General features: G+C 42.2%; 1 protein-coding gene across 10 annotated transcripts in view; it reads left to right on the top strand.

Moving 5' to 3' along the window:
- The window catches only part of NEK11 (NIMA related kinase 11), a 291065-nt gene extending 266825 nt beyond the window's left edge, over positions 1 to 24240 (top strand). For 5 of the 10 annotated variants that reach the window (XM_042998263.1, XM_007087384.3, XM_042998265.1 and 2 more), the window contains one exon: positions 18108 to 18964. In XM_042998263.1, coding sequence (XP_042854197.1) covers positions 18108 to 18378 — 271 coding nt within the window. In that variant the 3' untranslated portion in view covers positions 18379 to 18964. The other 5 variants (XM_042998270.1, XM_042998274.1, XM_042998267.1 and 2 more) reach the window with 4 other exon arrangements.
- Positions 24241 to 27858: the final 3618 nt, after the last annotated feature.

The following is a 27858-nucleotide window of genomic DNA, read 5'->3' as shown; positions in this document are numbered from 1 at the left end:
TTTTTTTTTCCTTTTTGGTTCAAAAACTTTTGTTCTTTATTAAGAGTATAAACCGTTTCCTAGAAATTCTTGACTTCAGCTAGTGTGAATGAATATGTGAAGGAACTGTGATCTTTTCTCTTTTTCTTTTTCTTTCTTTTTTTTTTTTTTTTTGTCACCATGATAAGTATACTCTTTAGTCCCCCTCACCTATTTCACCCATCCCCCTGTCCTCCTCCCCTCTGGTAACCATCAGTTTGTTCTCTATAGTTAAGAGTCTGTTTCTTGGGGCGCCTGGCTGGCTCAGTCAGATGAGCATGTGACTCTTGATCTCAGGGTCCTGACTTCAAGCCCTATGTTGGGTGTAGAGATTAGTTAAATAAAAACTTAAAAGAAATCTGTTTCTTGGTTTGTCTCCCTCTCTTTTTCTCTTTTTTCCTTTGCTCCTTTATTTTGTTTCTTATATTCCACATATGAGTGAAATCATATGGTATTTGTCTTTCTCTGACTGGCTTATTTTGCTTAGCATTATACTTTCTAGATCCATCCATGTTGTTGCAAACATCAAGACTTCATTCTTTTTTCTGACTGAATAATATTTCATTATATATATAATATATTTAATTATGGATAAATATGGATATATGTGTACATATATTTACATACCACATCTTTATCCATCCATTGATGGATACTTGAGCTGTTCCATTAATTTGGCTATTTAAATAATGCTGCAATAAACTTAGGGATGCATGTATCCCTTTGAATTAGCGCTTTTGTATTTTGGGGGTAAATACCCAGTAGTGCAATTACTGGATCATAGGGTAGTTCTATTTTCAAGTTTTTGAAGAACCTCCATACTGTTTTCCACAGTGGCTGCACCAATTTGCATTCCCACCAACAATGCACAGGGTTCCTTTTTCTCCAAATCCTTGACAACACTTGTTGTTTCTTGTGCTTTTTTATTGTAGCCATTTTGACAGGTGTGAGGTGATAGCTTATTGTAGCTTTGATTTGCATTTCCTTGATGATGAGTGATGTTGAGCATCTTTTCACGTGTCTGTCCGTCATCTGTACGTCTTCTCTAGAGAAATGTCTGTTCGTGTTTTCTGCCCATTTTTTAATTGGATAATTTGTTTTTTGGGTGTTGAGTTGTATAACTTCTTTATATATTTTGGATACTAACCCTTTTATCGGATATGTCATTTGCAAATTTCTTCTTCCATTCAGTACCTTGCCTTTTATTTTTATTTTTTTAATTTTCTTAATGTTTGTTTATTCTTGAGAGAGAGAGACAGAGCATGAGCAGGGGAGGGGCAGAGAGTAAGGGAGGCAAAGAATCCAAAGCAGGCTCCAGGCTCTGAGCTATCAGCACAGAGCCCAAAGCGGGCTCAAACTCACAAACTGCAAGATCATGACCTGACCTGAAGTCAGATGCTTAACCAACCCAGGTGCCCCTGTTTGTTTTTAAGTTTGTTTCTTTGTTTGTTTGTTTGTTTGTTTGTTTAGACAGGGATAGAGAGAATCTCAAACAGGCTCTGCGGGACTTGATCTCATGAACTTCTAACACCATGTTGAATAAAAGTAGTGAAAGTGGACATCCTTGTCTTATTCCTGACCTTAGGGGAAAAGGTCTCCATTTTTCCTGAGTATGATGTTTGCTGTGGGGTTTTCATATATGGTCTTTATTATGTTGAGGTATGTCCCCTACAACCCTACTTTGTTGAGAGTTTTTATCATGAATGGATGTTGTACTTTGTCAAATGCTTGGTTTTTATCCTTTCTCTTACTGATATGATATATCATGTTGATTCATTTGCAAATATTAAACCACCCTTGTATCCCAGGAATAAATCCCACTTGATCATGGTGAATGATTTTTTAAAATGTATTGTTGCATTCATTTTGCTAGTATTTTGCAACTATTTTTATCAGATATATTGGCCTATAGTTCTCTCTTTTGTGTGGTGTCTTTATCTGATTTTGGTATCAGGGTAATGCTGACCTCATAAAATGATTTTGGAAGTTTTCCATCCTCTTCTATATTTTGAAAGAATTTGAGAACAGGTAGTAACTCTTGTTTAAATGTTTGGTAGAACTCACCTAAAGCTGTCTGGTCCTGGACTTCAGTTTGTTTGGGGTCTTTGTTATTACTGATTCAATTTCGTTGCTGGTAATTGGTCTGTTCAAACTTTGTATTTCTTCCTGCTTCAGTTTAAGGAGGTTATATATTTCAAGGAATTTATCCATTTCTTCTAGGTTGTCCAGTTTGTTGGCATATAATTTTTCATAATATTCTCTTACAATTATTTGTATTTCTGTAGTGTCAGTTTTCTTTGTCCTCTTTCATTAGTGATTTTGTTTATTTGAGTTCTCTCTTTTTTTGTTTTTTTTTTGTTGTTGTTGTTTTGTTGTTATTGACTCTAGCTAGAGGTTTATCAATTTTGTTAATCTTTTCAAAGAACCAGCTCCTGTCTTCATTGATCTGTTCTATTGTCTTTTTAGTGTCGTATCATGTATTTCTGCTCTAATCTTTATTATTCCTTCTGCTGTTTTTTGGGGTTTTGTTTGTTCTTCTTTTTCTAGCTCCTTTAGGTGTAAGGTTAGGTTGTTTATTTGAGATTTTTCTTGCTTCTTGAGATAGACCTGTATTGCTATAAACTTCCCTCTTAGAACCACTTTTGCTGCATCTTAAAGGTTTTGGATCCACTGTGATCTTGTTAAATGCGGATTCTGATTGAGCAGGTCTGGGGTGGGATCTAAGATTCTGCATTTCTAACCAGCAGTCCAGAGATGTGATGCTGCAGGCAGGACCCCGTTTTGAATGGTGAGGTTTCAGTAAAGCAACCTGATGGCCTTTGCTCCTTTTTTTTTTAAATTTTTAAATGTTTTATTTATTCTTGAGAGAGAGATGGAACATGAGCAGGGGAGGGGCAGAGCGAGAGAGGGACACAGAATCCAAAGCAAGGCTCCAGGCTCTGAGCTAGCAGCACAGAGCCTGACACAGCGCTCGAACCCACAAACCATGAGATCATGACCTGAGCCAAAGTTGGACGCTTTACCGACTGAGCCACCCAGGTGCCCCAACTCCTTTTTTTTTTTTAAATCAACAGTCTCCTTTTTTTAAATCAACAGTCTCATCTTTCAGGTCTCATACTGAGCTCAGCTGAGTCAGGAGGCTCAGCTCCCCTTCAGTGTCCTTGCTCTTTCCTCATTCAAATCTTCCTACCTATAAAACGGGGTTAACAAACCCATGCCGAGTCCATTGAGGCAGAATCATAGACTTTCCCAATAGGATGAAATTTGGAGATTATCTGACCCAGCCCTTCCCCCTGCCACCCCCACCCCGGCCTGTGCCTGAAGGCCCCTACCTGAGATCCTGCTGATGGAGTTTGACTTCTCCTGTCCCACTGGACTCCTGGAAGCCCTGCACGATATGGGCCTCTTGCAGATACTTTCAAACAAGTGAAAGGAGCTAAAACGTCCATTTCTCAAAAACACTCGGCAAACGTCACCTTAATGAGGGATCTTCTCCTTTGGCTTCAGGACAGGAGACAATTAAGAAACCCAGTGTTTCCAAGTGAAAGGCATTAGGAGGTTCCTGCCTGTCCTGCCCGCTCCCCACAGCATGTGAAAGCCCAGCTCAATTTTCATTTGTCCCAACCTGTCGAGAGCAGCTGTCAGCTTCGATTATTGTTTTGCAAACTCATTTCAGCCTTTTAATGCAATTCATGGGAGAATGAGGTATCGATTCCCCATTCTCAGTTGTTTTTCCTAAGGCCGGCACCACATTGGCCTTCCTGGTGTCTCTGTCTCCTCCCTCCCTCTCTCCTCATTGCTCTGGAATGCATGTCACATTTCTGGTAAGCGTGCTGTGATAAACCCCTCCATAGTCATCGAAGGAGAGGTATAATAAAGGCAATGTATGAACATGTTTGAGAGACAAAGAGATGAAAATCATCATTTTTTGTTTATGCAGAACTGTTTTAATTTAGACATAAAATGATACAATTCTAATGTAACTATGCCTCAGGGGTCAGGACTGGAAAGGAGTGTTCTCATTTAAGGAGTCTGCTCTCTTTTGTTCTTTGAATTGCTGTAGCACCATTTTAAAAGTCCAGCAGGTCCTCTTGGCACTGAGAGTCCCGATGACAATTTAGCCAGTAAATTTCACACCATGTGTGGGTAATTCTATGATTTATTGTCCAAACTGGGGCACTTTTGACAGTGGAATGGGTACCACTGGTGATTATACTCCCATGCCAGGCACACACTGAGACTGTCTCAGGTTATTGCAAACATGGACAGCTTGTAATGTGGGACCCAGTGACAGTCTGGATCCTCTCTGCATTGAGAGGTAAATCTGTCCAAGAAAAACTGCACATAACAGAATTAAACAGGCGAGGAAGATTTTTTAAGACTGTTGCAACAGGGGAGAGAGAGAGATTGAACTCAGCCCCACACAACACACGAGCAGGGGATTTATGGTCAACGGGCAGTATTAGTGGGGTCAGCGTATGGAGAGTTACTAATAGGAACTAGGTTAGGTATCAAGGGTAGGGACTGACTAAAGTTTGGTCAAGGAGGGAGCCCTTGGAGAATCTCACCAAATGACAGGCAGCTTTTGAAATTCACTCTTCTCCCAGGAAACTCATAGTTTCCCACATCTTGTCCCCAACAAATTCTTCCAAACATATTAATGTTCTAGTTTCTTTTCCTTTGTGATTTCTTTTTATTTTCCTTTGCAAATTCAATTGTTCTTACTGTGTTTGAATAGGAAATTTATGTTAGTTTCAGGTCTTTTGCTTCTACTTCAGCAAAGCCGTGGTAAAAATGACTTGAAAAATAAAAAATGTGGTTTGAATTGATCAAGGGAAACACAGTTATAATTCAGCTAAGAAGGACTTTGTTGAGCAGTCAACATTTCATGGTGCATGGTTTAGGGGGGCTTAGTGAATAGAAGGAAAAGCAAGGGAATTTACTTTTTCTATGTTTCATATGTATGGCCATCACACTGGGGGCCCAGGATAGGACCCACTGTCCTTAGTCCCATTCTGGAATCTCTGCCTTTGTCTATACAATGAAAGTGTTTGACTAGATGAACTCCTTGGTAACTTACAGGGCTTTTCAAAAGTTCCAAGTTCTAATTTTTAAATCATTCTATCCCTCTCTGGAATATATCTTCTTATTATAAACATCCATCTTGATGCTATTATAATGGACCAAATATGAGTGATGGGAAACCAATCTGACAATAATGATGTCAGGTCAGAACTGTGTCTGAAGAGCTGAGTTTCCCAGGTGTGTTTATGTTTTGTAATTTAAGATATAGTGAATCCAAGGAGGTGCGTGCAAGAATGTTTGTAGCAGCCTTATTAGTAAAGGTGGGCAGGGGGTGGGGGAGAAACAGAAACAACCCAAAATATACTTCAGCAGGTGAACGAATATAGAAATAGTCATGGAACAGCACACAGTGAAAATCAATGAACTACAGAAGTGAAGGGGATAAATGTCAACAATTTTAAGCAAAAGGGGGCAAGGATACGTCAAATACCACGCAAAATGTAAAACCATACAAAGCAGTTCTACTTATTTCCAAAGAGCCACACTTATATAGTAAAAGTAGTTTTTAAATGCTCGGTGATGATAAAACACCAAATTCAAAATAGTGGTGACCTCTGGGGACTGGAAGGGGTTTATGATTTGGGCAGGGAATTCAGGGAGCTTCAGCTATATTCGTTATTGCTTGGTTCCTTACACTGGGAGTTAAATATGTGAGTGTTCATTGTATTATGCTTTATACTTTTTGTCGAAAGTACAAACATTTTATACATCCTTATAATAAAGTTAGGAGGATCATGAAAAGATATAGCACAAATCTGTTTGTAGAGATTGGAAACAGTCTCAACAAACTTGCTCAGCAAGTCTCAGCAAGACTATCTCGAGCCTTTGCTATAATTTTTTAGTAGCCAAGGCCAGCAGCACACACTGGAATCTTCCTGCTACCCGCCCTGCAATTACAATACACCAGACAAACAAAACACTTCGGTGTACAATTGCCAAAAGCACTATTGGTCAGATATCAGTCTCTTGAGCCGCAATTACTTGTATATGTAATTACTATTGCCATTTACTTATAATTCATGCTGTTCTGAGGAAAGTCTATGAGAAAACATATGGGTAATGAGATATAAAATTGAGATTGGATGCCAGATTGAGAAATGAATAGTCAACTCTGGAAATAAGCACCAGCTCAGCTCTGTGCTTTCAGGTGGTCTGCACAAGAGGAGAACCCCGACGAGCTACAAAAACCAGGAGAGTAGGAGAGTTGAGTTTTTCTTCCTTCTGAAATTTGGGGAAGAATTAATCGCTAGGACCCTTACATAAAGGGCACTGGACCGCTTTGTGCAGTGCTTCTATTGGTTTGCTCTTGACAGTGGTTCCTTATTATTCATCTGTTTTGCACAGCCCCCAGCATGCTATGGTTATAGCAGGGCTCAGATCATGTCAGTCCCCCAATGGCCACCCATTGCATCAAGATGGAGGACTCCTTACGGATTCCTCCAGGGCCTGCCCCTGCCTAACCATCTGTCTTCGCGTCCTGTCATCTCCTCCTCCGGATCAGGCCCGAACCACTACTGCCTTCTTTTCTTCCTTATAGGGCTTATGGTGACAGGGCATTTCCTCTTCCCTTTGTTGGGAAATTCTCTTCTCCCACACCCTGGGAGTCGTGCAGGGGTCACTTGTCCTTACCATTCAGGTCTCCCTTCAAATGTCCGCCCTGCTCCCACCCCTCAGAGAGGTCTTTCTTAATTACATTAGCAAGAGTAGCCTCCCTCCTCCAGTACCACCCTAGCCCCAGGCAAAAGGGGGATACTGGGTCTGTGCTATAGAGGGTACCAGTATGGTCATCCTCCAGCCATATCCTTCCCTGTAAAGCAAGGAGACCATGGGGCCAAGGGGACTTGCATACTCAAAGCCTGTTTCTCCTCTTCTACACCAAGCCCTAGTTACCCGGGGCCCTACAATTCTTTCCTCCAGAGGGCCCCAAACCCATTTGCGGAATCTGTGGGCCTCTACCTCAGAGGGCCTCTACTCTCCTCCCATGGGTGGTCTGGGCTGCCCCTAAGGCTCCCCTAACCCTGAGGCAGATCACAGGAGGGCTATCTGAAGAAAGCATAGGTGAATCCTGGACATAGGGGTAGAGGTATCAAATGTGTATGCAAATCGCCCCCTCACAACCAGAAACAGAGCCAGACTAGACGACAAGGGGACAGGCTGACATCTGGGGACAAAGGGCCAGGGGCGGGATCACCCCTTCTGCCCTATTCTGATGCAGAGCTCTGAGGAGTTTGAGAATGCTGAATGCAGACCTGGCCTTCCAGGTCTTTAGAAAGTTAATTTGGGTAAGAAGTAGATCATATTTTATTGAACAGTTTGTTAGCTTGGTTCATAACTTTTCATCATTTGGACATACTTGGGCCTCTGTTTGTACTCTCGCCACATCCCCACAAATGTTTCCTCTGAAGTGGGGGCCGACCCAAAAAAGGAGGGTGCTGGTTCACATGACAGGGCCTGGTGGTCAAAAGGGGGCTGGCACCAACCATCGTTTCTACCCCCACTCTTCCTAGGGGTCCAAACCCTTTTCTGGGCAAGCCACTCTGTCTTCCATTTCCTTTTCATTTTATTTGCAGCACTGATAAAAACCTTGTTTCCTTGTTTAATATCTGTCATCTTCCCACTAAAATATGAGTTCTGTGAGGCCACAAGCTGATGGCAGCGTTCCCCGCACTTGGCATGTACCAGGTGTTCATTAAAAATGTGCTGAACGAACAAGTCGGGTGCAGCCTGGTGCCAGGACCACACTGGATGCGAGAGTGACTTAGAAAGACTCTTAAGGGAAGGGAAACAAAAATAATATAGAAACGGGGGGGGGGGGAGGGACAAAACATAAGAGACTCTTAAATATGGAGAACAAACAGAGGGTTACTGGAGGGGGTGTAGGAGGGAGATGGGGTAAATGGGCAAGGGACACTAAGGAATCTACTCCTGAAATCATCGTTGCACTATATGCTAACTTGGGTGTAAATTTAAAAATAAAATGAAATTAACAAAATAAAATAAAATAAAATAAAGAAAGAAAAGAAAAGAAAAGAAAAGAAAAGAAAAGAAAAGAAAGACTCTGTCCCCAAGGCTTCAAGACTCATTGGGGAGCCAACCTGAAAACAAACAAAACCCTTTGCTTTTAGTTTTTCCTCAAGTGGTTAGTTAGTCAGAAAATAAAACTGTAAATGTAGCCATCATCAGGGAGCTTCTACTGGGTAGAGAAGTGATCCGCAAGGCAAGTAAGCTCCAAGGAAGGGAAGACACTTTTCTGTTAGCTTGTCTAAACAGATAAGGGATGAGGGAGCTTTTCAACCTGATGACCTACCAGAACTGGTGGGAGCTCATTCCTTCTCTCTCCCTGAAGAGAAATTGCTTGCTGTTTTTCTGGGAGGGGGGAACGTGTTAAACATTTTTTGCTGCTCCACTAAAATGTCCTTTGGACCAGGAGGCTAACATCCCCTCAGCTGCTGCTCTCTGCCTTATTTAACTCGCATGGCAGACGGTGACATCTGTCAAACAGCGCTGATTTGGCCATCCCTTCCCTCCGAGGTGCTGAGGGCCTCTGGAGCTCTCCTTCTCCAAGGCCTCACATGGGCAGCAGGGAGGGGGGCTTTTGGCAGCTGGGGGCAGACTTCGGTTGCTTTCCAGATGGCCCCGTGTGTCAAGCATGAAGCTCAGTCCTTTCATCTTTATCCAGGGATGATTGTATAGGCCCCATAAAGCCATTCGATTTGAAATAGGGATGAAGTATAATAATACTGAAAGCTACACTTGATTGGTGATTTATCTTGAAAAACAACAACCAAAGATCACAAAAGTGATCTTATACTTTGCAAAATTAGGTTACAATTTCATTATGTGCTAATTCTTGGAACAAACCCTGGAGATGCATATATTTTAAGTAAAAATATATGGTATCACCGTATTCCTTTTCTACTTGGTTTTCAAAGCATCTATTCATTCATCCAACATGTGTTTATTGTGTACTTATTATATACCAGGCACTGTTCTAGGTAATGGGATCAGTGAACAAGAAACATGAAAATAATCCGTGCCCTATGGATTTTATATTTGGTAGTGGGGGTAATGACAGATGGTAAAATATTAGGGAAGAACAGATTGTGCTAGAAAGTAACAAATGCTAAAAGAAAAAAATACAAAACAGGGAAAGATAATAGTGCAGAATGGGGGTAAAAGTTACATTTCTAAAAAGGGTGGTCTTGTAGGTCTCTCTGAAAAGATCACATGAGGGCACAGACCTGAAGAAGATGAATGAGGGAGATATGGATATCTGGAGAAAGAATATTCTTGTCAGAGGGAATAGCAGGTGCAAAGGCCCTGGGGTGGGATGTGCCTGAGGTATTCAAGGAAGAGCAAGGGGCCAGTAAGGGGGAATGGAGTGAGGTGGGGAGGAAATGAATTTGGAGGAAATGAATTTGGAGAGCATGGTGGGAAGATCGTTCGGGATATTGTAGACCACTGGAAGGACCTTGACTTCACTCTGAGTGAGATGGGGAGCCCAAGAAAGGGTTTTGAGCAGAGGAGTGAAGGGATCTGACTCATTCTGACTGCTGAATTGACAACAGACTATAGGGGAGCAAGGGTAGGAGCAGAAGATCAACTGAGATGCCATTGCCATTGCAACAATCAGGTGAGAGAGTGTGGTGGCTTGGACCAGGGCAGATGTGATGGAGATGGTGAGAAGTGTGGGGGTCCTGCATACATTTTGAAAATGGAGCTGATAGGATTTACTAACCGGTCTGGTTATGATTGATGCTGGACTACTGGAGTAGGAGAGAAAGTGAGGAACCAGAATGACTCAAAGATTTTTGGCCAGAGTAGTTGGAAGGCAGGAGGAGCTGACATGAACAGAAATGGGGAAGGCTGCAGCATTAGGATATTTTGGGAGGAAGCTTGGAAATTCAGTTGGGCATGACAACTATAAGATTTCTACCTGTTGTTCAAGTGTAGATACAAAGTGAGCAGAATGTTCAGGGCATTCTTTCTTGAGTCTCTGGAAACTTAATTCACAAGTTACTTCCTTTCCCTATGAGGATCCCTTATTTCTTACTGAATACAGGGAACAAAGCCATAGGGATGAATTAACAACTAGGCACCTGAAAGTAACAAGATACTATTATTACCAAGGCATTTTTTTGGACCCAAGAGAAGAGCAAAACTTCTTGAACTGGTGTAGCTGGAGCTTTCTAATAATGTCCCAAAATAATGGAAAGTTCTACTCCTATCTTTCAGGCTAATATATAAAAAGAGAGATAGCCAGAGGGTGGGAGTCAGTAACTCCCAGAAGCAAGGGCAACACAAAAATGAGGGACAGTCTACAAAATAGTCATTGAAGGAGAATAAAGAGACATGATAACTAAATAAAGCACGTGATTATTTTGACCTGGATCCTTTTGTAATAAGGGGCGTTATTAGACAACTGGGGAAACTTGAATGGATTAGAGGATTAGATGACAGTAATGTATCAGTGTTAATTTCCTGATCCTAATGGCTATTCTGTGGTTATGTAATAGAGTGTCTTTATTTGTAGAAAATACACACCAAGTATAAAGGGGAAGGGGCATCAGGTTAGCAACTTATTCTCAAAAGGCTCAGTGAAAAAAAGGGTTCTTTGTATTATACTTGTAACTTTTCTCTAAGTGTGAGATTGTTGCAAAATTAAAATAATACTTAAAATGTGAGGACAGGGATACCTGGCTGGCGTGGTTGGTAGAACATGAGACTCTTGATCTCGGGGTGGTGAATTTGAGCCCCAAGTTGGGTACAGAGATTACTAAAAAATAGATACACTTAAAAAAATAAATTTAAAAAATGAGGATATTTTTGTTGGGCATCTTCTTCCAAGCTCCTGAGAGAGATAGATAATTAGAAGGCACACAGAGCAGTCAATATTGATGGGTAAATAAATAGATGAGATAAAATATATTGTTTGCAAATTATAAGTAAACAGGAGAGGAGGTCAGTCAGTAAAGGAATTTGAAGGATGAGAGATTGAGTTTGGAGAAAATAGGCAGGGGAGAAAGTGCTCTCTTGTGGTTTAATGAAGTTTTTAGCTGGGGAATCAGCCAAACACATGTTGGAGGTAGGCTCCAGGAAGCTGGAGCTCCTTCAGAAGCCTGGGGAGGCTTTCTCTAGCTCCCCTGTGTCTGCCACCCATCTGGGCAGGACAGAGATCCAGCCCAAAGAGCACTGGCCTGTAAATGAAGCATCTGGACTAACATGACCTTTAGGATCCCTTAAATACTTAAAAGACTTTGAACAAGAGAATAAAATTGATTAAAGATGTGGAGCATAGGAAAAAATAGATGAGAAAGAATGAAAACATGTAGTTCTTTTTATTTGAAAATATGCATTTGTTTTGCTTTTTTTTTTTTTTAATTTGAGATACCCACCTAATGGAAGGGGTGGTTCCTGCCCCCTGTCTCTCCCTCCCTCCCTCCAGTAGAAAAAAACAAACTTACAGTCTCTTCCTTAATTTGAGCTGCATAAGGAGTACTCCCCTCTCTTCTCACATCTTAGGTAACAGCAAGAGTCCCCTTAAATAGAATTTTCTATTTTATGATTTCTAAAATACTCAGATGCATCATTGCAGAGATATTACAGCATGTTTTCTGAGTGTCAGAATAAATTTACACTGAAATATTATAATGCTAGAGTACCTATCACTTTTCTTTTGACTTAAAATGAGTTTGTTTATAGCATGCCTCACTTTTTCATTGACCCGTAATTTATTTAGAATAAAAAAATTTACAAACACAGTACTATTTAATCTATATCTTTGTTACAGATCCCTATCAATTGTACTGTGGTCAGATAACTAGAGTTTGTATAAAGTCAATTCTTTGAAATATGTTGAGGCTTGAATTGCTGTCTAGAATATGGTTAGATTTTGTAAATGTTATGAAAGCCCGGAAAGAATGAGGGTTCTCTAATTGTCAGGGAGGGAGAGGGTCTAATATATGTTTATTACATTTAGCTTATTAAGTATATTCAGGTTTTCTGTATCACTACTAATTTTTTTAAAGCTTCACCTATCATTTGTAACTGAGCAAGGTGTATTGAAAACCGATATTATGGGGACATTTCTGACTATTTCTCCCTGTAGTGATTTATATATTTTGATTCTACTTTATTAGATGCATACTAGTTTAGAATTTTTTTCTTCCTGGTGAATTAAACTATTTTATTATCTAGAGGCATTTTTTATCCTAATAATGCTTTGTTTCTTAAAATCTATTTTGTCTCATGTTAACATAGCTATCTCCAGATTTCTTTTAGTTATTTGCCTGGCATATCTTTTTTTAAATGTATTTGTCTACTCTCAACCTTTCAATGCCCTTTGTTTTAGGTGTATCTCTTGTAAACAAGCCAGATTTGGGGTTTTAGTCAGTATTTATCCATCTACATGTTCAGTGGTTATGAACAACAGAGGGTGCATAAGTCACAAACAAAATAATCCTTACAGGGAAGGTTAGCTTTGCCAGGGTCTCCAACCAACTGTTGCGCTCAAGATTCTACTGCCCAGGGAGGACAGAGCAGAAGGCAAGCACCATTTACAAAAAGGGGTCTGAAAGTCACATGTCCTCTGGAGGTAAGGGTGCCACATGTCACACAAGCATCAACAGTGCAGCTGTCTGCCTCTGTAGAGAGATCTGTTCTGTCTTTGCCCACCAGATTCAGAGACAGCCATTTGAAATACTAGATGTGGAGAGGAGGGGCACAAAATCCATCCTTGATAAAGTTTCCTACTGCTCATTAGTGCTGAATGATCACTAAGACCACAGTATTAATGGGGAAATACATTTGCACTGTTCTGTTCCTGCAGTGACTCATACATATTTGATGTTCAGGGATTTCTTATATTCTATAAAATCATTTTCAAGCTTTCCTTAAACTATGCTGAAGAGTAATCTATGTTCTCTTAATGCTTTCTGCTAAAATAGGTTTTTATGATTATTCCTACAAAATTACTTTTTATTTTTACTTCCACTCTGCCACTGGCTCTCTTGTGTCTTTTTTTTTTTTCTTCCAAATTCATTCAGAGAAGATAAAAATATTTAAAATAGTGTCTTAACCAGGGGTAAAACTACAAAACTGCTTAAAGTCTGCAGTTAAACTGAAATCGGACTATGGTGCAATCCACCATCAGGAAAGCAATGGTAATGTTTGTGGTAATAAAACAATGGCTAATAAGCATGTGGTAGGTGACAGGTACTATGCTAAGATATGTGTGTCTGTGTGTGCACGTGTGCATGTGTGTAATCTGCACTTAAATATGAAAATTCAAGGCTCAGAGAGGTGGCCCAAAATCACATGGCCAGTGACAGGTAGAGTCAATATTCAACTCCAGGGTCTCTGAATCCACAGTGATGAAAAGTGAGCCCTGGAGAGAAATTACTGCAATTCATGTCCCAGCTCCACCTCTTAAAAATTACATGACAGTGGGCAAGTTATTCGATATCCTCTTATATCTCAATTTCCTCATCTGTAACATGGAAATAACAATATCATATCCATAGGATTTAATGGGATGATCTGAGGAGATGCTCAGAATAGATCCTGGCACATAGAGAAGATTCAGAAACTGTTAGCTGTTGTGGTTTCAGGGGACATTTTGGGGCTTCTTTCTCATCAACAGGTGAAATTACTGGTCAGATTCTAGTTTCTTTAACATTTGTTGTGGTCATCTGGTTCTCACACTTCTTCACATGCCCTTCTCACATGCCAAACTGACTCACTGGTTTGCCAGCACTCCCACTATTCGCTGCCACCTGGCTTCCCTCCACCTGTTATGGCCCAAGTGAGATGGTGTCTTCTCCTCCTCCGTGGGGGGTTTTATTTTCCCAACTTTCATAGCATTTTACTTATAATTAAGAGTTCTTTTTGTCACCATATTGAGGTTGAGTGAAATACCCTTTAGATATCCAGTTGGTGGTACCAACTGGGCAGTTGATTCACAAGCCTGGAGTTATAGGTGAAGGACAGGGTGGACGTACCGGAAGTCCTCGGTCTATAAATGGTATTAGAGACTCTGAAATGTAGAGGAGGAAGAGGCAAAGGCCAAAGAGGCTAAAAAGAAGCAGACGGCATAATAGGAAAAACTCCTGGTGAAGGCAGTGTTACCAAAAGCAACAGAAGGAAGGGTCTGCAGAAGAGAGCAGTCAGCTGTTGAATGCACTGAGATGTCAAGATACATACAAAGATGCCAGGGGAATTGGCCACATGAAGGTCATTACAAGAGTAGTTTATGAAAGGAAGGAGGACTAAGGCCCAAGAGGAGTAGCCTAAAAGAGAGTGTGCAGTCAGAAAGTAGAAACAGCAGCCACATGCAACCCTTTCAAGAAGCTTTGCTAGCAATGGAGGTCAAAGTGATAGATCAGGAAGCAAGTGAACTGATTGAGTGTGGAGGTCAAGAGAAGCTTCTTGTTTAAAATTTTTTAATGTTTATTTTTTTGAGATAGAGACACAGAGCATGAGCAATGGAGGGGCAGAGAGAGAGGGAGACACAGAATCTGAAGCAGGCTCCAGGCTCAGCTGTCAGCATAGAGCCTGATGCAGGGCTCAAACCTACAAACCGTGAAATCATGACCTGAGCTGAAGTCAGCCACTTAACTGACTAAGCCACCCAGGTGCCCAAGAAGCTTCTTGTTTAAAATGGGGCATTAGATCATATTCTGTCCTGATACGTATGCTCCAGTAGACGTAGAAATAGAGGAGAAGGAAAAGAAAGAAGATAGCTGTTGGAGGGAAGGTCACTGGGATGGTGACAGAGGCTGAGATCCAAAGCACTCAGAGAGAGGATGGTCTTTTACAGGAGCATGGATGGTCCCTTCACTAGGGACAGAGGGAAGGCCAAGTAAGTGGTGATGGATTCAGGGAAGTGGGTAATTTGGGCACTGAGAAGATGGGGAATCTCTATGTGTTCATTTCTATTTTCTCAATGGGATATTAGGTAAAGTCATCCCCTGGTGGGATTTAGCAAGTTGTAGAATAAAGAAGGTGTGAAATAGTTACTTCGAGCCATGGAAAATAAGCATACCAGAGAAGTATAGTAGAATCATGGGCAGTGATGTGGGCCATTTTGAATTATGATCAGTAATTATTTAAATGGGATCTTTTAGAGAATTGGATATTTCTCTCCTGGAATGTTTTTGTTGAGGTACAGGCATAAGTAAGTAGATGTCTGGATTTAATTTACAGCTTTGCTAGAGGAGTCTGACAAAGGAAGAGGGGAGTGAAAGAGTCAAGGGTGTTAGGTGACAGGCCGAAAGACTGCAGGTGACCATGAAGGGGAAGAGCTGGAGTAAGTATGGTGGAAGAGTATAAAGAGATGGTTGTAGAGCGTAAGGCTTGAAACTGATTCCAGAAGAGGCAGGGTTCTTGGTGCCATGGAGGTCAAGGGAATGATTGTGGGGGTGGACAACTGAGGAGGGTAAAGAAAACGGTAACTGGATATGAGAACGGCCAAAGTCAGAGAGACCAAGAATAAATGATACCACAAGAATGGTGAGAGGAGTAGGGTATGGGAGAAAGAGGGCGGGTCGCCGAAGTCATCCATGCACGGGGGGAGTGACAGGGTTTGCTAAATGTCAGCAAAAGGCAAGCTTGGGTTTCTAGCGGTGAATGAGGTGACTAGGGATGTGAGGTATCCTGGGATAGGTCCTGATAATCTCCAGGCAGAAGGTGGGAAATTGATTCAAGCCGGACAGCCCAGGGCCTTAGGGCTGTGGATCCCCCCAGCACTTGGAATTACAGGACCTGTGTTTGAGTTTAAGCCCCATCAGCCACTAGCTGTGTGAGTTTGCAAAAGCCAACCTACTTACTCTCATCCATCAAATAGAGATAGATGTTCAATGACTTGCCTTGTTCACAAGGATCATTTGAAATAATGAATGTAAAAGTATTTTACAAACTCTAAAGTACCGTTTAAAAGTAAGTTAAAATTTAAAATGTATGTATCTTAACATTATAATTTCTAGCCTCTAAACTAGATACATTTGTCTGCCACAATACCTTTGGCTTGTGTTCTGGAGATTGCAGTGTTGAATAGTACTGATCAATAACAGCTTATAAAATGAATTAGAGCCTGTGACTAATGCCTTCACTGGTTACTGTCAGCATCACCATCAGCACTGTCTAGCAGTAATGCTTTGAAAATTCTAGGAAAAAAATACCCCAAAAACTCTGACCTTTCATTTCACCAAATCCACTGAAATGAAGAATAAAGAAGCATTTCTTAAGGTTAAAGTCATAAGAATATTTATACATTTTTACCTAATAATTCCATTCTCACAAACTTTTTTAAATCCTTGAATCCAACCCAACGTATATACAGAAAAGTACAGAAATCACAAATGCCCATATGACTCTTCACAGAGGGAACACACTCCTGTAATTAGCCTCACTCCTAGAAATGTGATGCCTGTAAATATTCCCCTGGATGAAAAAGCTTTGTTCCTAAGGATGTTCACTCAGTGTTACAGTGAAAAACACTAAATTTTTGGTGGAAGAATGACTAGGTAAAAGTCAGCACATAAATTCAGTGTAACAGTATGGAGGCATTAAAAATGACAGTTTTGAACCATAGAGTGAAATTCATAAAACTTGAATGCCCTTGAGTCAGGCGGGTCGGTGAAACATGAGAAGCAGCCTGTTTTAAAATGATATGAGGAAGGTGGGCACAGGACAGTAAAGAAATGGAGAATGGGGAGCACAGGCTGTGCCTAGACTTCCACATTAAAAGGCTAAAAAATAATAACAAACCAGAAGAATGTAAAGCATAGTGCTGATCAAAAAAACATGCCCTGGGCCTAGTTTTGCTCACAGGCCTTTAGTCTGTGACCCTAGCTGGAGGTCGAGGGAAACGCAGGCAAAATAAAGGTAGCAGGTGTGACATTATTATGATGATGCCCAGATTGTGGCCACGAAAGGACAAGGGCCGGAGTTGAGCACAGAAATACAAACATGAGTCTTGGTGGGAATTTGGCCAAATGCCCTCACCCCTTTAAGCCTCATTTTCTCCATCTGTAAAAAAAAGGGGGGCGAGGGGCACCTGGGTGGCTCAGTTGGTTAAGCATCCGACTTCAGTTCAGGTCATGATCTCATGGTCTGTCAGTTCAAGCCCTCCATTGGGCTCTGTGCTGGCAGCTCAGAGCCTGGAGGCTCCTTCGGATTCTGTGTCTCCCTGGCTCTCTGCCCCTCCCCAGCTCATCGTCTGTCTCTCTCTCCTTCAAAAATAAATAAACATTAAAAAATGCTTTTGATAAAAAGGGGGGGAGGGGACTTTAAAAATGCCTCCTGCCAGAGCTGTTGTAAAGGTTAAGTGCATAGGAAAGTGCCTACCTTTCCTTTGCCTCTTCCTCCTCATTGTTATTATATTGCTCTCATTAATATTATTAATATTAATAATGGGCTTTCTGACTTCATATCCCACTCTCCTCCTCCCCCTTGTTCTCCTGACTAGCCACACCAGCCTTCTTGATATTTCTCCAACATGTTTCAGCCTCAGGGCCCCAGTTCTCTCCCCCCAGTATTGGCCTCACTTCATGTGGGTCTCTGCTCAAATGACACCTCCTCACAGGGGACTGGCCAGCTCCTCGCCTGTCTGTCTGTCTGTCTGTCTGTCTCTCCCTCCCTATCACCTGGCTTTATTGTTCTTCAGTGCACATAGCACTGCCTGATATTTTATTGCATGTGTATTTTTTAATTTCTCTGCTTTTTCTCTCCCTAAAAGGGAAGCTCTACGAAGTCAGGAATTTACCTAATGTGTCCAATGTCGTATTCCGAGTTCCTAGAAGGCACCTGGTGTATAATAGACATTCAAGAAGGGTCTCTTGAACACTATTGAGTGTTCACAGTAGAGCCATCACGTCTTATATTTTCCCTTTATTTCTAATCTCAGAGCCACAATGTGATCTGTGTAATTAATGATTTAAAAAGACGTTTCTTGTGGGCGATTTGAATGCATAACTCTTTTCTACCTCTTCTAACTTGTATGGCAGATCAGCCATGCAGAAGCTGGGAGCACAAGTGTTTGAGGAGGTCTATAACTACCTCAAGAGAGCAAGGCACCAGAATGCCAGCGAAGCCGAGATCCGGGCAGCTCTAGAAAAAGTGGTGCCTCATGCCAGTGACTGTTTTGAAGTTGACCAGCTCCTGTACTTTGAGGAGCAGTTGCTGATCACAGTGGGTAAAGGGCCCACACTCTGGAACCCACACCAACAACTGCCAAACGCAAGCAAGTTCAAGGGGACAAATCCATTCAGCACATAGCTGGACTCCGTTATGGGAAATGAGTACGTAGCTGGAGTCACCATCTCTACTTTCAATTCCTTATCAAGAGGAGGGAGTCCTTTAGAGAGTAGTAAACATATCTGCCTGTACCTGGAACCCCGGGCCAGTTGGTGTTTGGTCTACACTCTGAGGTGAGCTTCTGGACCAAGCGTGGCTTCCTGAACAGCATTCCCGCACTCGTGCCCTCAGGGCTTCCAGAGGGTTGGACCTCCCCGTGATGGCCTGGAGAATCATCTACTCTTTACCATTTCCACTTGGAGGACAGGCTCGGTGCCTGTCTGCTTTGAGTCACAGTGCCCTGTGGCCAGCTGGCTCCTGAAGGTCGCTGAACACTGGCCTCCGACACACGGAGCTGCTAACCAGGAGTCACAAATATTTGTTTCAGGTGACCCATTTTGGGTCCACTTTTGCCCTTTCCTGGCTAACAAGCAAGATGTGCATATATATAAGGACCTGGACTAAAAATCCAAAAAGCAATTCTCTTCTGTGATTTATTCTCCAAGCTCATCCATGGAGTATTGAAGACATTTATTCTAATAAATATATTTCCCATGGTTATAAAGTAAATCACCTATTTTATCTTTTCCTTATCTAGAAGTATATTGATGAATGTAACACATCTATGTAATAATTATTCCCCAGAGCAGCTAACATTGGATTTATTTGGTGCCTGTCACATGCCAGTGCTGTGCTCTGAGCTTACAAGTTTAAGGACCTTATGTCATTGGATCTTTTCACTGATGAGAGAGACGGGGAGAGAGAGGAGACATTATCCCCCTCTTTTAGCTGATGTGCTTATTTACTCAGTTACCAGAGCTGAGCTGAGCTGTCACCCCAGGTCTCTCTGATGCCACCACCCATGCTCTTAACTGCTACGCATGTGGGTTTTCAACCAAGAGGCTACATCAGACTTGCTTGAGGAGCTTCTGAAACATGCACATGTATAAACATAGTGTTAGAGAATTATTCTGACACTTGTCAAAACAGTAGAGAAGACTTTATTCAGAACTATTGCAATAGGGGAGAGAGACAGGGCTCAACTCCAAACATAGCACAGAAAGCTGGAGATTTATAACCAGGGATGGGATGGGGCACAGCGGGACTCTGGGGATATAAAGTTACTAGGAGAAGACATCTAGAGTAGGGGAGACTTTTGTCACATTGACTTAACAGGACTCTTGCTGAAGACAGGCCGGGGTGATAAGATATCAAGGGTGGTGATTCTCAATAAACTGACTTGACAGGATTCTTGCTCAGCTGGACTCAGCAACCTGAAGATAGGGCCCAGGTGGAGGCCTAGCCAAAAGAGTGCTCAGAGGAGCCTGTCTGAATTTCAGTCAAACAGAGAACCTTTGGCCATCTCCAGCCCCACCCCCTCCTTTCTCTGGGTAGGTACGTGGCCCAAGCACATCTCTGTTACATAACTACCTGGTGAATCTGATGCACAGATTATATAGTGTTCAGTGTCCGGCCTCTGCTAACAGTTGAAGAAACTGAGGCAGAGAGGCCTGTGGCCTTACCCACCTGTTGTCCACATGCCGCGCCCCCAGCACGATGCAATGCCTTTTAGACTAGTCGGTGTTTCTCAAATTTGAGCATCAGGATCACCAGGAGGGCTTGTTAAAACACAGATGACAGGGCCCACCCCCAGCATTTCCGATTCAGTAGGTCTGGGTGGACGCTGAGAATTTGCATTTTTCACAAGTTGCCAGGTGATGTTGACGCTCCTGGTGTGAGAACCACACTCAGACCCTTCTTCCTGTTGTGGCCCCTGTCTTTATTTGGAGCAGCACTCTGGCCTGCTCTCCTTGGGGCTAATTCATCTCACGAACATTTCTGAAGGTCGTGTGAGGACTGGGAAGAAGGGCCCAAACACTTCAGATGCCCCACAGTGAATACTCTGAAGAGGCAGCGTTTGGGAGAGAAAAGGTCAAAGTGTGACTAGGCTTCGGGGAATCTGATGGGGTCAGTTCAAGGACAAGGGAGCACGGCCACTGTGCTCTAGGTCCCATTCCCACCTCTGCCCAGCAGCCAAACGAACCACGGGGTACCTAAGTGAACCTCTGCCATGCTCAAGGGCTTGTGAACATCACTCCTCTGTGTTCCCTCAACTCCCAACTTCACACTCTGGAGGGGTGTTGGGGCCGGCACAGATCTTCACTCTGCCTCTTCCCAGAGCTGATGGCGCCCATCCCCACCCCTGCATGCTGTGCAGTTGTTCCTGGTTGGCAGGTGGCAGTCATGTTGCTTATCTCACAGCTCCTGTGTCTGGGACAGGAAAAATAGGCCTCAAGCATGGGCTGCTTCCCGGAGGCGGAATCTGAGACTTTGCAGAATTCTGAACTTGATATGTTGTTCAAGCCAAAATCCAGAACCTGTGACCATTGCTAGCATAGAACACTGAAGATCAGGTTTGCCCTGGGAAACCCGGGACATTGCCATCATGGTAACAGGGAGGAGAACTCACCTCCGAGAAGAGCTCCTCGAAGCTCCCGTATCCTTTTATGACCAACCTGATTTCAAATGGATCTAGAAGAAGGAGAAAATAGTAGCAACTTATACAAGTTAATAAAAGTTTCAGAATCTTTTCACTAATGGTTTTCATAACATCAGAACAGAATACTTGTGTGAGTTGCTGGGTCAGAATAAGAAATAGCCGGATTTCAAGTAGCCTCTACCATCTCTCACCGATGAATGTGCCCAGGGAACAGTAGCCTGGGTTTAAGAACATGTTGTTTGGGTCATAGCTGTAGCCTATAGGCTCTGTGGCTGGGGCCTACAAGTTGAACTGACAAAAAAAACCAGATTGACAGCAGAAAAAGCATACAAATTTTATTTGATGTTAATATTTTTACATGGCAGAAGGGGGCTTTCCAGGAAGAAGTGAAAACCTCAAAGCTCTGAGAGCTTATATACCATTTGACAAGAGGAATAAATTTGTAGAGAAGTAACAAGACAAAGGAAGGGGATTTAAGCTCCTAAGGGAGGCAAATTGTGGGACAGTAACGAGGAAATATATGGGGGAAACTAATGGAAGATAAAGGTCATTTTAGTAGGTTTGTTTGTATAATCCTTCTCAGGGTTGACACACCATCTCCAATGATAAGAATGGGCTTTTCTGGCTCAGGGAAGGCACTTTTCTCCTAGGAAATGTATGGTTTTAGGCAGGAAGGGGAAGGCACAAAGCTTTTTCTGCATCTGCTGTTTCTCACTTGTTTTCAGCTCAAAATAATCCTTATATCAAAACGGCTTATTTTGGGGGTGGTATATCCTGGCCCCCAACAATGTTTAGAAAGATAGGTCCAGACTGAAAACATCTTATCCTCCTGAGATTTATGCTATACATTATATCAGCTTTCAAAAAGAGAAAGCTGGGGGTGGGGGGGAGAGTGGGAAATCCATCTTGGATCATGACTCCATGCCTTATAAAAGAAACTCATTCAGGTTCACTTTTCATTTGGTTTACTGGGAGTGAGGGCAGTGGTGCAGGATTTAAGATGACTAGAAGAAAGTACCTTTGTATTATTACTATTGGGAAAGTACTTTCTCCTTCAGTCAGACTCAGTCTGGATTTGGGGTGACTCCCAGGTTGGTATTAACCACTAACCAAACTGCAAGATGGTGGGTGGAAACTGGCTGGAGATTAAAGAAGTCAGAAGGTGTTTGTTAAGAAGTAGTCACAGGTATGAGAGAATAAAGGAACCCTGCTACCTTGCTCCTTTGTAAAATATATATCTTTATTTCACGAACACCAATTGACCTTTCTGCTTTCTATTGATGCAGAGGAAATGCCATCAGCTATTTTGGATGATGCGGAGATAAGGCACACACAGGAGAGTGATGGAAGTTAATTATTTAATGTATTTGGGGCTGAGGCCAGAGCGAAAGCTCTAGGTCTATTATAAAGTCCAGCCATCACAGTGGGCTCAGGATAAAGGAGGCTGACAAATTAAACAGTAGCTCCAGGGGGGAAACACCCCACTCCTCTTTCAGGATGATGGGATCACTAGCTAATGTGTCAGAAGATGGGGCCAGGACACCCAGAGGATAAAGAGGCAAAAAATGAAAAATGAGGCAAAGAGAAGGGCTGTGGGGGAGGGGAGGGAGACGGTGGAGGGGGCAGGGTCGGACACACCATGAAGAGGGTTTTAAGATGCTTCTGCCACAATCTGCGTAAGGAAACAAACAGAACTTAATACCATACAACTTGGATTCTAGATGCCCTCTTCCCCCTTGTGTGTGGTCTAGGCCAAGTCATTTTCTCCGAGCCTTTTCCTGCTTTTGTCTGAAGACTGCTGTTCAGAACAAGTAAGATAATGTAATAAGCAGAATCACATGAAATTGGCAAGGAGGTTTAGTGTGATATGTGGAGATGCTTTCAATCTGGAAGATTCCCGTAACTTTGGAGAAGGAATCACTAGCTTTCTTGTCAGGCTCCTTGATATCCCATCATTGGAGATTCATCCCTTAGGCTTCTAAGATTCTACTACTACCATACAAACACACCCCAAAAAGTATACATTTTTAGCCATGTTTAGCCAGCTCGACTAGAATTTAGCTGACAGTCAGCTAAGAGCTAATAGGGCCATGAAGGCAGCAGCTCTGGAGAGGCAAGCAAGTGGGCTCTGAGACCAGCTCTGAGTCCACACAATGCCGCAACACATTTCACATTTCATTACCCTGCCCCGTGTGACCCCAAAGCAAGCAACGTTACCAGTACCCTTAGGAAGCTCAGTTCTTCCCTAACTTCAGAAGGAAAATCAGAAATCTGGTCCAACAAGTGTGCATTATAAAATAATATATTCATTAGGAATGTCAGAGTCATTAGCATTTATACAGAATTGAAATCTTCACTCCCATAGGAATATTTTCAAAGTAGATTTGTAAGTTTAGATTCGGAGACAATCTTCCAACAGCTAGAAATTTTTTTCTCTCTAAAATATTGTGACCTTTTCTTGCTCTGAAAGATTGAACTTTTGAACTTTTGGTTCCAATTCGCCCCTCCCTGGACCCCTGACTGTTCCCTTATAACTTCATAGGTCTTCCCACCCCCACAGGGGGAGTAGATTTCCCTACCCCTTGACTCTGAGTTTGGCCATGGAACTTGTTTTGGCCGAGTGATCACTAGGAGCAGGAAGCATGCAGGGGCACTCCATTATGTTCTCTTGTGCCTCTGCCCTCACCAGACAGCCCACCAATCACAGGGGAAGGATGAGGGACCGGGAGCAGAACCACCCCAGCCAACCGGTAGAGTCACCCCAGCCAACAAAGAAGGCAGAAGCACTCCAGACAATCTGCAAATTCTTGCACCAGAAGCAAATGTTCATTGCTGTATGCTCTACTCAGTTTTTATGTTTATTACACTGCATTATTATGGCAATAAGCTAACCAATACACCCGATATCGCTCTCTATCCCTTAACACTTTTTATCAAGTCTTTGGGCTTCCTTTTTCTTGGCACTGATTTTTAGAAATTTGGGTAAAGTTTACTGATAATGATTTAGTGGTTTCTCAGAAAAAAATGTGTATACTCTTTTTCAAAAAGGTGAACCACGAAATGTCTTTCCTGGCTTTCAGCATGCTTCCAGACAACGCTGCGCAGGAGTGTGGAGCCTACGAAGACCACTTCATCTGCAGATATGGTCTCATTCTTCTTTGGATTTTACATCAACATGTGTTGAGTTCTCATTCCAAACCAGGCATTTAGACACACAATTTTGAATGATAAGCATTCAACAGGCAACAGAAACAACCCAAATGTCTGTTGACAGATGCATGGGTAAAGGAAATGTGGCATATTTATGAATATACACAATGGAATATTATTTAGCCTTAAAAAAGAAGGAAAACCTGCCATTTTTTACAACATGGATGAACCTGGAGGACATTATACTAACTGAAATAAGCCAGAAAGACAGATACTACATGATCTCACTTATATGTGGAATCTAAAAATGTCAAGCTCATAAAAGCAGAGAACAGAATGGTGGTTGCCAGGCTGGGGTTAGGTTGTCAGATGTTCATCAAAAGTTATGTTTGGGGCACTTGAGTGGCTCAGTCGGTTGAGTGTCCGACTTCAACTCAGGTGATGATCTTGCAGTTTGTGAATTTGAGTCCTGTGTCAGGCTCTGTGCTGACAGGTCAGAGCCTGGAGCCTGTTTCAGATTCTCTTTCTCTCTCTCTCTCTCTCTCAAAAGTAAATAAACATTAAAAATAAAATTTATAATGTTTTAGTTCTACAGAACAAGTAAGCTCTGGAGATCTAATGTACAGCACAGTGACTCTAGTTAGAATACCGTCTTACTACATACCTGAAATCTGCCAAGAAAATAGATCTTAAGTGTTCTTACCACACACGAAAAATGGTAACAGTGTGAAGTAATAGATATGTTAATTAGGTTGATTATAGTAATCATTTCACATTGTTTAAGTATATCAAAACATCACCTTAAATATATATAGTTTTTGCCAATTATACCTCAATAAAGCTGGGAAAAATTTCATCAGGCAAATAAGAGGGACGACAAGATCTTGCAGGCCTAAGAACACAAACATGGAAGACACAAGACACAGCATGTGGGTTCTAGGAGTTTGAAATCTTTTTGTGCTGGTGGTATACAAAGTGTGAGAATGATTACATCATGTTTGAGAGGAAGGTGTAGTGGGCAGCCTCCAAGATGGCCTCCGAAATGATCCTCACTCTGATAGTCCTGTCTTATGCAGTTACTTCTCACATGGCCTGAGGGGCGGCCCATGTGACCCATAAAATACTGTCTAAATGGTGGCGTTTGGCTTCTGTGACTAGGTCACAAGACATGGATTCCATCTTGCTTTCTCTTGGATCACTCACTCTGAAGGAAGCTGGCTACCATCTTGTGAGGACACTCAAGCAACTTTATGGAGAGATCTATGTGATACAGAATTGAGGCTTCTGCCAACAGCCAGCGCCAAGTTGAGCCACCAGGAAAGCAAATTCTCCACCCTAATCATGCCTTCATTTGACTGTAGCCCTTGCTTACATCTGGACTAAAACATCACAAGAAACTCTCTGGAGCCAGAGCCATCCAGCTAAGCCATTCCTTAATTCCTGACCCACAGACAATGTGAAATAATAAGTGTTCGCTGTTGTCTTAAGCCACTACATTTCCCAATATGATTCAGTAATAGATCACTAATATAGAAGGCAATGCTCAGATTTGAGCTCCTGTGTTCTATAGCCAGGGGCAGCCCCTAAAGAGGTATCACCAGGGCATGGCTTTTAGCTGCCTCATGAAACTGTGTGGAGGGCAGGTTTGGACAGCATGAGACTGGGGGCAGGACGGAGAGGTAGTTAGTTGTGTCCAGGTGAGAAAAGTTCAAGTCAGGGCACTGATGATGAGGGAGCATAAGTCAAGCTGAAGCAAAGTACAGGCCAACAGCATCCCCTCTCCCCACCAGGTGGGATATGTGTGATAGTCCTCAGGCACTCCTGGCTGCCCAAAAACAGAAGAAAGGAAAGAAAGCAAATGGTTGACTGATAGAGATCATGGCCATGCAGGACAGGAGTCTCCTTCAGTTTATGGATAACTTAGTAAACTGCAAGAAAAGGCAATCTTATCCATAGCCTAATCTCTAGAAACCTACGGACTCCATTTCCTGGAGCCCTAATATCACCCTCATCAAGATATAAGGAGGCTTAATTGCTTGATATGGTAATGTGGGAAACTAAAGGAAATGAAAAATTACATTTCCTTACTGCCTACACCCCACTGACAAGTCCTTGAAACAGGTAGAGTGACCTTCCTCTAGGAGCTCAGTTGCCTTGATGATGACACTTGCTAGGGCTTGGCTTAACATGATCCTGATCCCCCAGGATCCTGTGAGTCTCCTTAAACACATAAAAATTCCTTTGCAAGCCCCCTTTATCTTTAACCCCCAAGTATATGTTAGCAATTATACTCCAAACCTATGACCCATGATACATATCTGAAGGGTCTCATGACTGAGGTTTTACTAAACAGTAATAACAATGTTTTCCTACTAACCACTAGCCTCTCAAGGTCCTAGAAACCTTGCTTCCAAAATTGCTTAGAGATTCACACTGTCCCTAACCCCATTCCAACCTGAAGGTATATAATCAGTCACTCTTCACAACCCTAGGCAGTGCTTTCTGCCCACGGGTCCTGTCCCCATGCTTTAATAAAAATCACCTTGCACCAAAGACGTCTTCAAGAATTCTTTCTTGGCCATCAGCTCCAAACCCCACCATCACCCCAAAACCCCATCACTGACAATGGAGTCAACTCAAGGGAATCAGAAGAACCAAGAACTGATTTGTGGGGGGGTGGTTTGTGAGGACTCCTAGGTTTCCAGCATGGGTGACTGGGCCATTCACAGACCTGGGGATACAGGAGATGTGGGGGAGTTTGGTGGCGGGGGGAGAAACACTGAGTCCATTCCTGGGTGTGTTGGGTTTGGGGTGCTTGTGGGATATTCAGGTGAAGAGGTCTGGGCATGAAGTTGGAGGTGTCTGGAAAGTTCTTATAATCAATGGGTCCACCTAATGAGCTCCAGACAACACAGTGGATATTTTCAATGTTGGACCTGCAGACAACTAAGAGTAGAGTTGCCTTCTATAGAATGCCACCTCTTTTAAGTCTGCTAGATTTGACTTCAGATATGTGAGTACCCCCCCCCCCCAATAATAATCACAGCATGTAGCCCTTCTAGTAAGTCCTTTGGGATAAACCCCATCTTATCTGGCAGCTCTCTGCTGGGGGCATCTCCTCCCCACTCCCCCATTGTATATTCTTCAAAAGCAGTGATTCTCACCCGTGGTTTTGCATTTGCAACATCTGGAAAATTTCATGAGGATTAAGTGGAATAATTAAAAATTTCCCAGTAGATGATAGATGTTGGTCACAGTCTTCTTTAGGCCTAAAAAGTGAGACTTAGACCCTTAACTTTTTCTCCCTCTCCTGGACCAAAAGGGATCCTGTCTGTGAAAGAGTTCTGTGAAATGCAAAGCTTTATTCAAATGTAAATTATAACCTTTAGCTTCAGGAGAAGTCAAAGATTTTTTTTTATTTTTAACTTTTTACTATGGAAAACATCAAACTGTATAAAAGTAAAGAGAATAATATAATATCCCCTTGTTACAGAACCATCACTCAGCTTTAGAAATCAATTCATGACCAATTCTATTTTATTTATATTCTCACCCACTACCACCTCACTGATTATTTTTATCATATAATTTATAAATATTTCAGCATGTATCTCTGTAAGATAATCCTTTTTTTTTTAATTAAAAATAGATCTACCCTATGACCCAGCATTAGCACTGCCAGGAATTTACCCAAGGGACACAGGAGTGCTGATGCATAGGGGCACTTGTACCCCAATGTTTATTGCAGCACTTTCAACAATAGCCAAATTATGGAAAGAGCCTAAGTGTCCATCAACTGATGAATGGATAAA

Source organism: Panthera tigris, chromosome C2, assembly GCF_018350195.1.
Source record: "Panthera tigris isolate Pti1 chromosome C2, P.tigris_Pti1_mat1.1, whole genome shotgun sequence".
In the NCBI taxonomy this organism is placed as follows: domain Eukaryota; kingdom Metazoa; phylum Chordata; class Mammalia; order Carnivora; family Felidae; genus Panthera; species Panthera tigris.
This window is presented reverse-complemented; position numbering and strand designations above follow the sequence as displayed.